Raw genomic sequence first — 16,902 nt, 5'->3', positions numbered from 1 at the left:
TTGGCTGGCTTGGGGGTGGAAACTCTTCCTCTTTCCTTAGTGTGATGGGAACTGTGATCACGAGTGGTGCTGGAGCTTTTGAGATGCTTATCTGCCTCTGTTGCCATGGTCACGTGGTTGCTTGCATTTTATCTAAACTGCCTTGTGTATGTGAGGCTCACGGTCCATCCCTCACCTCCCCACCCGTGGCCTGTGAGCCTCTCTAGGAGCCGTAGCCAGGGGTCATCTTTGTGACGCGGCTCATCTTACTTGAAATGCCCTGCCCAGGTATAGACTTCTGCCTATAGGTTCTGAGAAAGTTAATTGTATCAATCTTTGATTATTTCTTTCTGCTTTGCTTATAGTCTTTTAAATAAAACTAATGCTAATATAATAGAAAAAATTTTCCCTCTCATTTTTTCTATCCCTTTGTTTTTTCTGTGTATAAAGTAGGAAACTTTTTGAACTTCTTTTCAAACTATCAGGATGACATAGTTTTGGACAGCAGCACTGGGCACTCAGAGACAGTAGAACAGAGCTTTCAGTGTGAGCTGTTCCCAGGTCCCCTGCATTCTGTGTGAGCTGTTCCCAGGTCCCCTGCATTCTGTAAGTTGGTCAGGTTTTAAGAGAAAAAGTTCCTGGGAGATAAAATTGGCAGAATCAATTTGAACAGATTGAAAAGAATTTTACACATATTAAGGAGAGAATTAGTGATCAAGTACTGATAGGTACATATAAAAACCATCATCAAAAGATAATTTCTAAATCCAGGGAAGCAGAAATGCAAGCTGGGAATCCTGGTAACAGCGTATTCTTTATGCCTCAGCTGTGACTGTTCAGGAATTGCATGGGCTAACAAGTGAGCAGGACCCCTGGTAACTCACGGTTATGTGGGTATCTACTGGGACATGGGCAGAAGCACAGAAGATTTGAAAGAAAAGCCAGGTCTTCCCTCATCACAGTGTCTATAATCCTAGAAAGCAGCAGGGTAAGCTATGCAGGGTGTGGCCACCAGTGACCAGTGAGGTGACCTGGCACCTGGGAACTGCACTTATAGGGACCTGTGATGAAGGCCAGGAGACTACGGCTTCTGCAGAATTCCCTTGTGGCATTATATAATGTCCAACTAGTGTATATCAACTTTATGTGACAAAGAACCCAACGAGCTTTAAAGTACAGGTTGAAGACCACAGTTAAGGGCACAGCAGCACCTGCAGTGAGGAAGGCTGTAGCAGGGCTGCCTCTTGGCGGAGTTCCTGGTTCCGTGCCAGGATCTCCACCTTCCTCCTCCCCTTCAAAGACCATCAAAAGAGCCTTCTCTAGCTCCTCCCTCAGCTGCTGCTCTACACATCCAGCTATCCCTTCCCTACAGCTCTTCAGTCACAAAAAACCTTTGAATTTCTAAGCCAAGTTTCTGCTTTCATTTTTTTTTCTACTTCTGATATTGAAGATCCTTTAAAAAATACTCTTTGTTCCCGGCTGCCACGGGCTTAGTCACTTCATTTCCGCCCTGTCTCCAGCTTAGACTGCTTCTTGATTTCCTATTTTCTTATTTCCTATATTCTGTCTCCTCTGTTAATGTAAAAACCTCTTTACAGGGCAGGACCCAATATGATCTTCTAAGGTTTGAGGGTATCTACAACAGAAAAGGTCCCTGTAATGTGCTACACTCTGTGCCTCCGTGATCTCCGTCCTCCCTGGAGGATGGATTGGAAGCTGCTTGTGTGCCCCACACTCTGCTCCAGACCAACACAGCCCTCTTTCTTCCTGCCAGTGTGTTGGCCTTTGCAGAATAGTCACAAAACCTACTGGAGCAACATGATGAATTTTGCCTACCCTCAGCTGGCTTAGAACGTTGTAATAACACCAAATATATTTGTTAAACAGCTATTCAAGAGATAAGTAGTAGTAAATATTCCAATGTAAGTTAAGCCAGTATGTGTGTGGGTCTCTGAGTACCTGGATCCATTGCCAGATAAGAACAGTAATAAGGTAGGAACAGACAGAAACTCCGAGTCTCTAATCTGATGGAATGTGTTCATACTCTGGTCTAAATGATGTTTACAAAGGTTGTAGAGCCGGGCGTGGTGGCACACGCCTTTAATTCCAGCACTCGGGAGGCAGAGGCTGGTGGATTTCTGAGTTCGAGGCCAGCCTGGTCTACAGAGTGAGTTCCAGGACAGCCAAGGCTATACAGAGAAACCCTGTCTTGAAAAAAAACAACAAAAAAAAAGTTGTAGATCCTAAAGAGTGTCAAGGACTACGTGACATATAAGCTCTGTAGTATATGCACATACATATGTGACAGAGGACATAATTTTATTTCTGTTGGAGGTCAGATATAAAACTGGAGGGTCAGCCTCCTGAGTTCCATCTATAGAAAAACAAATAACAGTACCAGCCATGGGTACATGAGCGGTAACTGACGTAGTGGAAATGGAAACTCAACTTAGTAGTGGAAAAAATAAAGGCCAAACTGTGCGGTGCTCGGCAGGAGGATCCTCAGAGACTCCCAGGCTCCATGGAAGCACCAGGCGCAGCTGCTAGTCAATGTAGGCAGGTGTGGCGGTGGGGACTGAGTTCAGTTTTCCTGCAGCGTGTGGACCACAGGATCCTCTGGCCTTCTGTGCAGGCTGCAATCCTGAAGCCAGGGCACTCTGCTGAAAACAGGGAAATTTCACAGATCTCTGAGAACTCCAGCGCTTGTAGATCAGCCCCGTGTGGCAAGATGAACATCAGTGTGAAGCACTGCTTTCTGAGGACATAGAGGAGAACATGTGGTACATGTGTACCCTGAAGAGAAGAACCCACTGCCAGAGCGGAGACTCACCTTCTCAGGGCAGACGATAAGAAAGCTCTGGAGTAGGTGGGCCAGGGGACGGACGTTGGCTCTTCACAGAGGCAGGTGGGAAGGTTGACGATGCTGTGGAACTAGGAAGGGAACTGTAAGGAACTGAAGATTTTCTCTTATCATGTGTTTTCCTATCTGCTGAAGTCTGGGTTTGAGTTTTAGCAAGCAAAACGATTTGGGCCTTGGAAATGACAGTGCTGAACAGGATAAATTTAGGTCAATTAAAAATGGTGCCAGATCTGAAAAGATCCTATTCCACAATCAAGTGGATGGAGCTTCTTCCAAAAATGCAAGGTTAGCTTTTCTCAAAAGTCTTACTATGTGGCCTGGGCTGGCCTTGAACTTGGTGTCCTCTTGCTTCAGCCTCCTGAGTACGTTTACGGGCATGTGCCTCAACACGGGACTTACAAGGTTGCTTTTATATTAGAAATTTCACCACATTATAATCTAAAATTTAACAACAGAATGACTGACTATCTTAACTAATATAGTAAAAACATTTGACAGAAATCCAGTGTCTTTTTAGGTTAGGAGAGTGACTAAAGTTGGAAGTAGAAGCGCGGTTTCTTCCCACTGCAGAGGAAGGGTACTGCTAACGCCTGGAGCGCATAGCCAACACCAGGTGCTGTGTGCAGGGCTGAGAGCGCTTTCTGTCTAAGATCAGGAAATTACAACATTTCTGGCCAGTATAATTAGCTAAGAAAGAAACAAAAGCATCCAGGTCTGAAAAGAAGCAAAACTGTATTTATAGATCCATAATCATCTCTGTAGAAAATATAAATGGAGATAAATACTCTACCATGGCCCAGAAGACTCCGTGTTCCTAAGGTGTGAGCTTTGTCAGCGACCCTGCAGATCTGCAGCATAACCCCAGTGAAAATCCCAGCGCGCTGTTGTCTAGAAATATGATACTGTTCTTCCAGAGATGTATGGAAATACCAAAGCCTTGAATATTTAAAGCTAGTCTACAAAGGAACAGTCAAGATGGCATAACTGATATGTACTCCCTGATCTGAAGACTTGCTAGAATGTGCCAGTAGTCACAGTGATGTCTTCATGTCAACGACATTGTACCACAAAGAGATTAACAGTCTGAAAATGAAAATGAGTCCTTCCATATGTAAAAGCCAATTAAAAAAATCAAAGCTATTTACTTTTATTATGTGTGTGCACTCTGTGCCTGTTGTGCTGGCAGAGGCCAGAAGAGGGCATCGGATCCCTTGGAACAAGAATTGTAGGTGGTTGTGACTCTTGGCAACTGAACCTCAACGAGGGCAGCTATTGGGAATCAATCTCTCAGCCCACCTTGAGAAAGATTCAAAGCTCAGAAAAAGCTGTCTAAGAACCATTGCTGGAACAGTTGGCTATCCTTGTGTGAACAAAATTCAACCATATCTTACTTTCAGAAATAAGCTGGTTTTTTTTTTTTTTATGACAGAATAACATGTCATACCATGTTTTCAGAAAGCCAATTCAAAGAACACACGCACAGATGCAGAGATGCAAGACTGATGGGGGAGACTTGGCTTTGCTAAACTGTTGTTTGTTTGTTTTAATCCAGTACCAAAAAGAATGAGTAGGCAAATTGGAATTCATAAAAAGGCAAAACTTTTTCTCAGCAGACACTTTTGGGATGCCTCAAGTGCAAACATGCTTCACACACATATGCACAGATTGCAAAGACAAGCCCAGACTACAGAAGACTTTTGCCAAGCATGTATCTAATTAAAGGCTTGTATATCCAGAATATTTTTTTAAAACTTTCAAAAATCAAGAATAAAGAAGAAAATTTAGTTAACACACCAGGAAAAGATTTTAGCAGTGTAACAAAGATCTATGGATAAAATGAAAAGTTGCTGAACAACATTGCTCACTAAAAACATGTAAATCACAGCTAAGTATGGCATCAGCTTTGTCAGTGCCTTGTCACTGTAACAACACACACCAGCTGAAGAGAGAGGTCTACTTGTGATGTCAGCATTGTGAGTCCATGATGGTGGGCATGAGGGGGCAGTTGCATCATGGCAGCCAGGAGGCAAGAGTGGAGCAGTAACAGGAGAGGCAGGATAAAGCCCCCAGCATGCCCAGTGACTTGCTTCCTCCGATCCTCAACATCTGCCACCTCTGCCACCTCCCAGCAGTCCACTCAGATTCTGATTCCTGCCTGGGTTTAGGGCTTAAACTACTCATTAATCCTGATGTAATTTCCTTAGAAAAGCTTGAGGCCTGCTTTACTGATCTCTCCCAGAAGTCTGCCAGCCCAACCCACTTAACCATCACAATTGGACATGCTAATTAGAATGGCTAGGGTTGTACACATGACCACAGCGAGTGTGAATGAGATGCAGAGGACCTGAAAGACTCGGTGTAGTGTGAAATGGAGCGACTTTAAGTCAGCAGTTTCTTACCACATGCATTTAAAGGTGTTTACCCATGATAAAAGGAAACCTGTGTCCTTATGAAGATTCACACATAAATGCTCACAGCAGCATGATTTGTAATAGCAAAAGACTGGAAACAACATGCTTTCCCACCCCAGTGAATAGCATGCAACGGGCCAAACACAGAGTCACTGTTAAATGCTGGAAGCAGGCCAAGAAAGAGCATGGACTGCATACATCCCATTCATACAAACCCTAAAAAACAACAAGCCCGGAAGACAGGAGGCTAGGTCGGAGGAGGGAGGAGGGAGGAGGGAGGAGGGAAGAGAGAGGAGAGAGAGGAGAAGCTTAAGATAAGTTCTCAGTATCAGTGGGGTAAAGTCCAGATAAATACATGTTGATACTTACAAATTACATGTTTTAAGTAGTTTGTGTTGATTCTATAAAGTAGTTCACTAAAAAAGGAAAACTGGGGCCTGAAGAGGTGGCTCAGTGGCTAAGAGCACTGGCTGCTCTTCCACAGAACTCAGGCTTGATTTCCAACACACAACCATTTGTAATTCAAGTCCCAAGTCCCAGATCTGATCTTTTCTTCTGACTTCCAGGAGCACTACACACACATATTTACACACAGACAAAATAGCCACATACAAAAACTAGAAAAAAACTTTTTTTTAAAAGGAAATCTGAACTTTCTGTTGAGGTGGATTCTGGTGCGGCTGGAAGTTGAGTGGAGTGACCCAGGGATGGTCGTGGTGGTTTGCACAGAGGGTTGCTGAAGTAGGCCTTGGGTCCTCGCGCATTTGCCTCCTTATGGTTTGGTGTGTGTGTGTGTGTATGTGTGTGTGCATGTGCGTGTGTTTGTGTGTGCGTTTGTGTCTGTGTGCGTGTGTGTCTGTGTGTGTTCGTGTGTGTGTGCATGTGTGTGTCTGTGTGCGTGTGTGTCTGTGTGCACGTGTGGGTGTGTGTCTGTGTGTGTTCGTGTGTGTGTGCGTGTCTGTGTGCATGTGTTTGTGTGTGCATGTGTGTGTCTGTGTGCGTGTGTGTGTGCATGTGCGTGTGTGTGTGCATGTGCGTGTGTGTGTGCGTGTGTTTGTGTCTGTGTGCGTGTGTGTGTCTGTGTGCGTGTGTGTCTGTGTGTGCGCGCATGCGTGTGTGTGTGTGCATGTGCGTGTGTGTGTCTGTGCGTGTGTCTGTATGCGTGTGTGTGTGCACGCGTGCGTGCGTGTGTGTATGTGTGTGTGCGCGCGTGCGTGTGTGTGTGTGTGTGTGTGTGTGTGTGTGTGTGTGTGTGTAGGAAGGTGCTGTGAAGCCTGACACTCCCCCCTTTTCTCTTAAAGGAGCGACAGTTCCTTCAGGTTCTTCGTGTTCTTCTTCGTCTATATTTGTCAGTTTGCTGTCCATGTGCTCCAGGCTGCAGGATTTCATAACTGGGGAAACTGGTGAGTTATTTACTGTTTTTAAGTTGCTAATTTAGGATTTGTATAACTTGGTGTCCTAGGGAGTTAACAGAAAAGTCGAAAGCAAACATGGAAAAACGAAAGTGCTTTGAAAACTCAACTGAAAACGTTCTGGAACAAAACTTTGAAAAAACTATTCTCTTCAGAGATTATGCTGCGATGTAAAAATCCAGTGTGTGGGGTGTCTGCTTTAAGTCAAACCCGAGCGCATCGGGCATTGAGAGGGGCTGTGTAAAGGAGACCAGAGAGGGTAGGGCAGTGTCTGCAGAGAAGAGCTTCAAGAACTGAGAGAAAGAAAGGATTGCAGGTTAAGTGTAAAGCATTATTTTAGATAAACACATATATTCTCGCATGCATGCATGCACGTGTGCATGCGTGCGCGCGCACACACACACACACACACTCGTTTGTATTGGTGTTCAGGCTAGAAGGTAATGAAGACCCCTTTCCTTTTTTCTCCATGGGGGTGGGTACCCCTGAGTGAGTTGATGGGTGGAAGAGGTGTGTCCTTAAAATACCGCCTCGCCTTTCTACCTTAGGCAAACTGCCCTCCTTCCAGCCTCTGCATGCACGGTCTGCACAGGTGTGCTCTGCTGTGCATGGCACTGCTGCTTGCCACTGTGTCCGTCAGCTAAAGCTGCAGTGAGCATAGTGGGGGTTGTATTTGTGCTGCCTCTGCATGGGGGTGAGTGGCCGGCACACAGCTCTCAGCAGTTTGTAAAGCACCCAGTGAGCACACACTAACAGACTGTGGACTTTAGTCGTTTCCAGTTAGTTCTTGGAAATGGCTTTTAAACTATTATCTTAAATAGTGCTTAGTCTGCCATGTGAACGAGAGGAAATGCTTAAAAATGTATGTTGTAATGGTGTACACATACTCACACACACACACACACAATCATTTCACCAGTTTGTTAATATAAATGTAATAACTGTAGAGAGGAATGTAAAGTTGCATGGGATAGGCTGTGCCTGGGTACCACAGAGTATGCTAATGGAAAGGTCCTGTTTCTGATGGACCTTGTATGATTTAGGTATTTTTAGTCATAATTAGAATGAAGACAAATTGTAGATTGGCATGTCATTGTAAGACTATAGAGCATTCCCAGGCATCCTTCACTCAGTCCCCAATAGTATAAAATACAATAAGATACAAAAACAAGGACCTTAACATCGACAGAGCATTGCCATCACTGAAGAGTCCTGCTGCTTTGTGTATGGCCACTCTGACTCCTGTCCCCATCTGCCTTCACTCTTGGCATCCATTCATAAGCTATTTATCACTTGTGTTATTCTGTCATTATAAGATGGCTCTATAAATGGGACCATACAGTTAACAGATGTTGGCTTCCCCTCAGATACATGTAGCCCTAATTTATCATTTAATTTTTCTAGGTTTTATTTATTTGTATTTTATGTGTAAGAATGTTTGTCTGAGTCTGTGGTCTGTGCATCATGTGCATGCAGTACTCATACGGGCCAGGAGAGGGCAGCAGATCCCCAGGGATTGGCGTTAACAGATGTGCGCTACCATGTAGGTGCTGGGAATTGAACCCAGGTCCACTGGAAGAACAACCAGGGCTCTTTATCACTGGTTATCAATATCCAGCCCCTTCCTTTTATTCTTGAGTATATTCCATGGTATGGCTATACCACAGTTTATTTAACTGCTTACCAGTTGAAAGACACCTAAATTGTTTCCATTTGTGAGTTATTCTGAATAAAACCACTATAAGCATTTGGGGCCAGGTTTTTGTGCACACATAGTTTTCATTTTTGTGATGAACAGTATATTTATATTTTGTTAATTCACTTAGAAATCATGTGTTATGCTTTTTAAAGAAACGGACAAACTTTCTAGAGAAGCCATGCTATTTTATATTCCCTCTAACAGTTGTGAGAGATTTAGCTCCACATCCTGTGAGCTGTGAGTGAGTGAGTGTTGTTACTGTCTTTTATCTTAGCCAGTCTGATGGGTGTGTGTGTGCATGTGTGTGTGTATACATGTATGTGTGTGTATGTGTGTGTATGTGGGGGGGGGCATCCATGTCCATCCTGATGCTGTGGTTTGAATTTACATATATCTAATGACTAATATGACTGATACGTTGACATCTTTTTATTGCTTATTTCCTTTGTTTTATGTACTCTTGTTGAAATGTCTCACAATGTTTGCCTGTTTTGAGTTGTTGGTTGTATTTTTTTTTTGTTATTGTTTTGGTTTCTGTTTGTTTATGGTGTGACTGAATAACTTGCTTTTCTCATCTAGGTGAGAAAATGCTGCAGAGGACTTTAAGCGAGTCAGTCTTTGGGGTCATAGGTCATGGTTTCAGGAATTTCAGTCAGTGTGGCAGGGAAGGTAGAGCTAGGAGCAAGCAGTCAGTCTGTCACGCCCGGAGCATAACACACAGTTCATTGGGTGGCTAAGGAAGCAGGGGATGGGCCGGGGCCAGCCAGCTATAACCCTATGGGGCCTGTGGCCTGTGGCCTACTTCTTCCTGCTAGTTCCTGCCTCCTGAAATGTCCATAACCTTCCAAAACAGCATCCCTGCTGGGCCTCAGTGCTCAAACATGGGAGTGTATTGGGGGACATTTCACACTCAAGCATCAATGCTGAGCTGAAAAGTGCAGTCTGTATTTCTAAAAGTGAATCACTTGTTGGATGTGTGGTCTGCATATATTTTCTTCCCTACTTGATAATGAGCATTTAAAATACAATGAAGAACCCCCGCTTTTAAGACACAGTATATTAAAGAATAGAGTCATCTGGGGAGCTCCTGGGGCTTAGGAGTGTGTTTTGCTTGCAGACGCAGACTGGTGCTTCTTAGCTGTGGGACCCGGCACTGCATGTCCCAGGGTGGATCTTATCTGTAAAATAAGCATTGTCTCATGGGAGGCCTTTCGAAGTTATCACGTATGAAGAATGCTGATGTTGCCTGGTGTCACAGTGCTGCCTGTGTGTCCTGTTGTTGCCTTGAGAGTCGCACTGACTCGTTTGCCTGACGAGATGTCTGCTGTCCTTTAGTGGTTGGATCTCGTCCCTCACTGGTCTCAACAAGAACATTCCAGTCGGGATCATGATGATAATCATCGCAGCGCTCTTCACAGCGTCCGCAGTCATCTCGCTCGTCATGTTTAAAAAAGTAAGTGGGAGTCAACTCTGGACACAGCACAGTGGCCCCGGGGAAGGCCCCTCCAGCCTGCTGCTGTTAGACCGGGGGACTCTGGCTCATTTCTGGAGTCGCATGTTTGCTCTCCAAAGATTACGATTTATGGTTGTTTACAGACGCATTTAAAAATTGTATAATATTTTATGATTGACATAACAATGAAAACATCCCTGACTTGAAAATCCAGAACCCAAAATGTTCAACAATAAGAAACTTTTTGTGCCGAGCATTGGTGGTGCACGCCTTTAATCCCAGCACTCAGGAGGCAGAGGCAGGCGGATTTCTGAGTTCGAGGCCAGCCTGGTCTACAAAGTGAATTCCAGGAGAGCCAGGGCTATACAGGGAAACCCTGTCTCAAAAAACTAAAAAAAAAAAAAAAAAGAAAGAAAGAAAGAAAAAAAGGAACTTTTTGCTTATGGACTTAGTGCCATAAGAGGAAAGTTCCCTACCCTGCCTCACAAGAGAGATTATGATTATAATTATCTAAGGCAAATACATTAAAATGTATAAAGTACACAGAAGTATGTCTATACAATATTATAAACAGTACATGAGTTTCATGGTTAGGCTTGTCTCCCATCCAGGACATCTCATGCTATCTATGCAAGTATTCAGAAATCAGGGACAGCTTTGGGGCCAGCATTTCAGAAGAGGCTCCTGAATGTGTGCTTTTATCAATATGTACTTTTCCAAGATGAAGCTTATTAGCTCGATGAGTAAATACAGGTAGATTTATTGCATCAGGTACATGGTTTTGTTCATATTTAAAATTTAAAGACATTGAATTATTTAAGCATTAGCTTTCCTTCATGGTTTTCTTTATACTACCTGGTAGTTTTATAAGGCGTACAAGGAGTACATATAGAAGTAACCCTGGCCGTTCTATTGAAGGGCTTTTCTCTTGGAATCTGCTGAGTGTCCACTCGTGTCTCACGTCCTGGGAGCCTGTGGGCTCGCCTGCACTCCTGCCTGAGTTTCTGGAGTCGCTGCTGCATTTCTTTCAGAAGCTCTGAACTTTGTGTACCAAGCACAGGGGCCGCTGACAGTCGGCGCTGGGAAGTCTCAATCCCTCCAGCTCCCTGTATTTCCCTCCTGTACTGCTGTGGTTATCTAAGCTAGCCTCAAGCCTGGACTCAGGTCCTCCTCCTGTTTCCCAACTTCAGAGTAGTGGGGAATGCAGGTTGGTGCTAAGGTGCCAAGAGAAAGCCTTAGCTGAGAGACACTGATGACTGACCGTCTACATAAGGGAATCAGAAAGGGGGAAGCAGTCAGGATATACAGGACAGGTGAGGATACAGTGTAGCAAATTCAGGGGGTTACAAAAGGCTAGCATGGATGGGGGCAAGGTGGTGCATGGGCTGAGAAAGTTCCAGGTATCCGTGGTGGGGGGTAGACAGGAGCTTGGACACAACTGCATCCTCAGATCCTGCAGGGTTGTGAAAACTAGGACACCTTGTTAAGAAGTTCTAATCTTTAAAAATGTGTAGTTCACTGAAGTGTTTTAGGGAACAGAGTGATTGGGTTGACATGACAAGCTTTGGACGTAATTCTGAAGTAGATAGAGGATCTGTGGGCAGGGGGGTAGGGCTTGGAAGCCTGAGTTGACTCCTCCCACTATGAGAGAGAAGGCCAGGCTTCATTCTTGTTGGGTTTCTCTAGGCCATATGGCTTAGGGGATGGCCATTAGCAAGAACAGGTTTGGGGCTGGTGAGATGGCTCAGTGGGTAAAAGTGCCAAGCACACCACTTGGGTCTGACCCAGGAACCACGTGGTTGAAGGAGAGGACCAGCTCCTGCAAGTTACCCTCTGACCTCCGCAGGTGCTCGATGGCATGCCCCCAACACGCACAAATCAAAAGAGCAGGTTTGGAGTCAGGGTGATGCCATGGCTGGGGTGTGGGGTTTCAAGTACTGATAGACCATGTATGTGAATAAGCTCAGTAGACGTCTAGACAGAGAAGGAGAAGCAAGCAAAGAGATCCAGGCTGGGTTTTCAGACTGGGAAGTTTTGGCTTCTTGAGGTGAGTGAAGCCTGAGAGAGCACACAGGAGTATAGAACCAGAAGAGGCCTAGGGGCAGAGCACCCCAGAGCAGTTCTACAGGAAAGACACCGGGAGCTCACTCCTCAGCGACTGCGCCGGGCAGTCCTGAGCAGGCTCAGGGCGTCTTCTCCCCTTCTGTTTCTGCCTTTTCCATGAAAGGGATAGTTGTATAGCTGAGCTTATGTCCACATGTCAGGCATTCAGAATAAATATCATTTCCCAAATAAAGTCAAAGTATTTATCAGCATTGTGTCCATTGTGTATTTTAGTGCGTACTCTGTTAATAATTAGATTTAACTAGTTTAAATCTGAGATGCGTAACTAGGTTACTGGCTGACTCTCTCACGTATCCACTGTTCGCTGGTGCTGTCTCACTCTTACCTGTGAAGTTAAGGCTGTCAGATGAGATGATATTTTATATGGTATGCTGAGATATGACACATGGCAATATAAACTAAATTATAATTTGAAGCAACCATCAATCCTCTTGTCTTTTCTACCTCTGATGTAAACTGAGATCCAAGTACTGATTCTTCAACACTGACTTAAAAATTAATAATAAATTATCAATAATAAACACACAGACCCCCTTGTAGGGAGTATGTAGCTCTAACGTGTCACCACTAGGGGTCAGTCTCTTCATGGGCGGTTCGTGCCCTCCGGAAGGTCTGCACAGTTCCAGCTCTGAACTAGAGGCGTTGCCAGGCGGTTCTTCTCTTCTCTCTCTCTCTGTCTCTGTCTCTCTCTCTCTCTTTCACACACACACACACACACACACACACACACACACACACACACACCGCTAAACATGCTGTGCAGTCTTGGTTTGTTGTGATGAACGTAAATGTACTTTTGAGGATTCATTCTCATTCTGAGATCTCAGCCTGAGGTAAACCAGGTAACCTGAGTTAGACCAGGTTATCGTTGGGTTTGGACGCTCATTGTCCCTTGGTTTCTGCCATGGTATTGTTGTTTAGCCTGCGCTGCCCAACTGTTGAAAGAATTTATATCTCCTGAGCTTCTTCATAGACAGAAATCCTTAGCTTTCACAAATAGGTTTGGTTTTCTATCAGTTATTTCTAATTGTGTTTGTTCTGTTTGTACAGTGAACTATCAAAGTACTGGATAATGTTTCAGGGCAAAAGTGGTAGATATTCTAAAGGAGCCAGTTAGTAAGACAGGAATGAGCCACAGAGAGCTGTCAGGAGCTCTGAACATCTCCCTTTGAGTAATCACTAAGAGTTGGGACAGAGTAACATTGAAGTGAGAAGAAGGCAGTACAGGTTGGATTCCCTGGAGAACCTGGGTTCCACTATGTTTTCTATGGGATTTGGGAACTTGTCCATAAATATTCATGCCCACATGACTTTTTGTATTTCAAAAGAAGTTTGGAAGTTAGTTCATTTTAAGAACCAAGATAATCTAGGTGTTTTAATTTTTTGAAAACTTCCTGAAATGACTGGTCTTCAGCTGTCGTTTTCCTTTGTAAGAGTGTGGAGTTGGAAGCGTATGATTCAGAATAGTGATGAGTGAGTCCCGCTAACCAGTTAAGTTGGTGTCCGACAGCATCACTTGGGAAGGTACTCCAGTGCATAGACAAGCCTGGTCTGGTTAGACTGAACAGGGCAGGTACTGTCTTTGAAGGCGCTGTGTCGTCGTTAATCCCACTATGGCCATCTCCTGTGTTTATTTTGGACCTAGGGTAGAAAGCTGATTTCATGGGTTTTCTTTTCTGTTTCCCCCACCTCCCCTCTGACCTCTGCCTGGTCCGCGCACACGGCAGGGTGGTTTGATTAAGTCCAGCCAGCTGGGAGCAAATGTGTGGATTGCATCTTACCATCTCGCCTTGGTTTCTGCCTCTTCAGGTGCATGGACTGTATCGCACAACAGGTGCTAGTTTTGAGAAGGCCCAGCAAGAGTTTGCAACGGGAGTGATGTCCAATAAAACTGTTCAGACAGCAGCTGCAAACGCCGCCTCAACCGCAGCAACCAGCGCGGCGCAGAACGCCTTCAAGGGTAACCAGATGTAGCGAGCCTGGAAGCAGTTCTCTGTTTCCTTAGGACTGTATCTTTTTCTCCAGTTACTGTATTCTACAGATATTTTTATGTTGGAAACACACAATACACAAAAGCATGGGTATTTCCAATCCACATGTGCATGGTCTGAAAACCAGAGAAACTTCCTTGTCTTATTACTTTGCCTAATAGTTTCTTAATATTTCCATGCTCCGCACAGACGAAAACTATCACCTGCTAAATAAATATTCTCCATATTTTTGGGGGATGGTGTTCCTCAGATTATTTCAGTGGCGACACACTGAAATGAGTATGTGACTTAAGATTTTAAAAGTGCTCGATAGAAACCACAGAAGTTCTTCCAAGAGTCGGTAGAGATTCAAGTTATACATTGGAAATGAAACCATGTTTCTTTCTTTCTCCCCCTCTATTAGTAACGAAGGAACAAGGTCAGCAAAAGTTTGGGTGTTTTTAAATTGGCTTGCTTTATATGAGGTTCAGTCACCAGAGAAGAGCCTGTGTGCTCTGTAGTAGATAATGTATATTTTACCTTCCTTTATTTTATTTTTAGACTAGTTGCTATTTTGATAACAATCTCTGATCTTGCATGGGCACCACGTCTCTTAAGTGAAATGAATTAGTATTTTGGGTTCTGTACTGCTTATAGTTGTAGGATCTGGGGCTCTTTATAGAATCAGAAATGATTTTCTGTAATAGTTTCTTTTAAGTAAAAATGTACTGGAGTATAAAGACTTTAATATAATGTGCAGTGCATTATCCAAAGAGAGGGTAGTGAATTGATGCAATAGAATATAGTGATAATTTCTTTTCCCTCTTAATTTTCAGTATTCATATAGTAAAATTTTACTGTATGAAAACTTTGGTATATTCTTCTGGCTGATCTTTTTAATTGAACTGGGATTTGTGTTTGGCAGCTGTGTGTGTGTGTGTGTGTGTGTGAGAGAGAGAGAGAGAGAGAGAGAGAGAGAGAGAGAGAGAGAGAGAGGAGAGAGAGAGATTGATTTTGACACAGGTATTAAGGCTAGCCTAACCCTTGAATAAAAAGAACACACAGTATTTAAGGGATTTTTCTTTTAGCCTCTCACTTTTAGTTACATTAAAAATAAAAGACCCTTGTGCTTCTAATATACTTGATTTCTTAATGTACCTGTCTTTTACTTTTAAGACAGACTAAATCCATGTGAAACATTGCACCAAGCAATGGAGAGAAAGCTCAAGTAATATATTCATTATTGGTAACATCCAATTTACATTGTTATGGTGCAGCACAAACTGATGTGGGTTGAGACTTTTAATCATTTTTAATATTGATTAGCTGTCTCAAGAACATTTGTAAGGCAGACTGTTGTAGTTTGCAAGTCTCACTAGTTTTAGATTGCAGAATGATGGATGGGTTGTGACTTATCCAAGTTGACTTTAAACAAAGATGGGCTGTCAAAGACAGGATATCCTTTAAAACTGAGCTGAAGTGAGTGGCTGAGCCACTGTACCCTGTCCCCAAGGCTGCAGTCGGGGACTCTGTGTAGAGCTTGGGTGCAGTTCCTAGAGGTCTGTGGTATTGGATTATACATCCGCCATGCTTGGGAATTTACTGAGTACAATAGTCCAAAAATGTTTCTTTGATTGAGGAAAAGGAAGAATTCAGGATATGACTTTGGAGTTGTGTTTTGAATCCCCATGAGTAGGATTCCCCTTCGCTGTCACCTGCTCACGAGTGGCTGCTGAGCGCCTGTGCTTCATCCAGTGCGCTGCTTTGATGGACCCTGAGATCACTAAGGGTATAAGAGTTCCCAGAAGCACCAGTACTTATATTCCAAATCCAGGTTTATTCTTCTCTGATGTACAAATAAGAGACACATCAGAGATTCAAAAAATGCTAATAGTTTTTTTTTTTTTTCAAAATTGGGAATGTTCCCTGTCCATTATGTGGAGGTCCCCATAGGTGGTATTATTAAATGGAAAAGAATAGTTATAACTCACATTATGTTTTTGCGTATGAACAAGGAAAATGCTGTTTTCAATCCAATTGTTTGGATTCATACACGTTTGAAAGAGATTATGTTGTTTGAAAACACAAAGGAGCGTTACAGCCATGGTGGTGTCTGCAGCTGGGTCAGGTGGGAGTGGCTCGAAGCCCTCATCTGCTGTCCTCTCAGCAGCAGTCTGTCTGTCAGCAGTGCACTGTGATTTGGTGAAAGCCTGTTGACGTCTTCTATTCAATCCCAATGTTACTGCAGCCATGAGACAAGCTGCACGAGGACAGGCATCCATGTCACGTCTTAGTTGGCGATGTTAAATGGTGACTGTTTTATTTAAAACTCGGGTCTGATCACTGGAAACGATTGCTTGGTGATTTGTGATTTGGGGCTCGGTTCATTGCTCTAGGGATGTTTGTGTATTGTGTAGGTGTGTGTACTACTGCGCTGCCCCTGTGGTATGTCATGGTTTTGTGTAAACGCCCTCCATGTGGCCCTCTCATGTTGCATGTTTTCAGTGGTTTGGAAGTTTTGTATATTTATTGTATTAATGCAGAGTGTCATAAAATAAAATAATGTTTACTGGATGTTTGTTTGTATAATTTTAAATACTGTATTAGCAGTTGAGGCACAAATTATACTTGTAGCTTTAAGATACTTATTTAACTTTTATTAAAACTAATCTTTGTACTATTTTATCACATGCTAAATATAGTATAAAAGATTTAGTGTAAAACCCTCAGCAATCCAATCCAACAGTTTTTCCATTGCATTAGACCTTGATAGGTGGTTGACAGTGAGCCTTACACATTAAATGCTGAGACTATTGTGAGGTAGGCGAGATTACCTACAAGTTCATTACATTTTTGGCTCAGGATTTTCTTCACGGGTTTGAATAGGTGCCTCTGTGCCAGCATCGTACTGGTAACTAAACCCATGCTGTTTCCTGCACCAGCTTCCTCTGCTGCTGTATGCACAGAGGGATGTTCTGTTTGTCTACTGGATTT

General features: G+C 43.5%; 1 protein-coding gene across 3 annotated transcripts in view; it reads left to right on the top strand.

Moving 5' to 3' along the window:
* The window catches only part of Scamp1 (secretory carrier membrane protein 1), a 77,008-nt gene extending 60,526 nt beyond the window's left edge, over nt 1–16,482 (top strand). For 2 of the 3 annotated variants that reach the window (XM_021180351.1, XM_021180352.2), the window contains exons 7-9: nt 6,552–6,653; nt 9,697–9,814; nt 13,748–16,482. In XM_021180351.1, the coding sequence (XP_021036010.1) occupies nt 6,552–6,653; nt 9,697–9,814; nt 13,748–13,912 (385 nt within the window). In that variant the 3' untranslated portion in view covers nt 13,913–16,482. The remainder of the gene's footprint in view (nt 1–6,551; nt 6,654–9,696; nt 9,815–13,747) is intronic. The other variant, XM_021180353.2, reaches the window with a different exon arrangement.
* Nucleotides 16,483–16,902: the final 420 nt, after the last annotated feature.

The sequence above is a fragment of the Mus caroli genome, chromosome 13, assembly GCF_900094665.2.
Source record: "Mus caroli chromosome 13, CAROLI_EIJ_v1.1, whole genome shotgun sequence".
NCBI lineage: Eukaryota > Metazoa > Chordata > Mammalia > Rodentia > Muridae > Mus > Mus caroli.
Note: the sequence above shows the minus strand (reverse complement) of the source record. Positions and strands in the feature narration are given on the sequence as shown.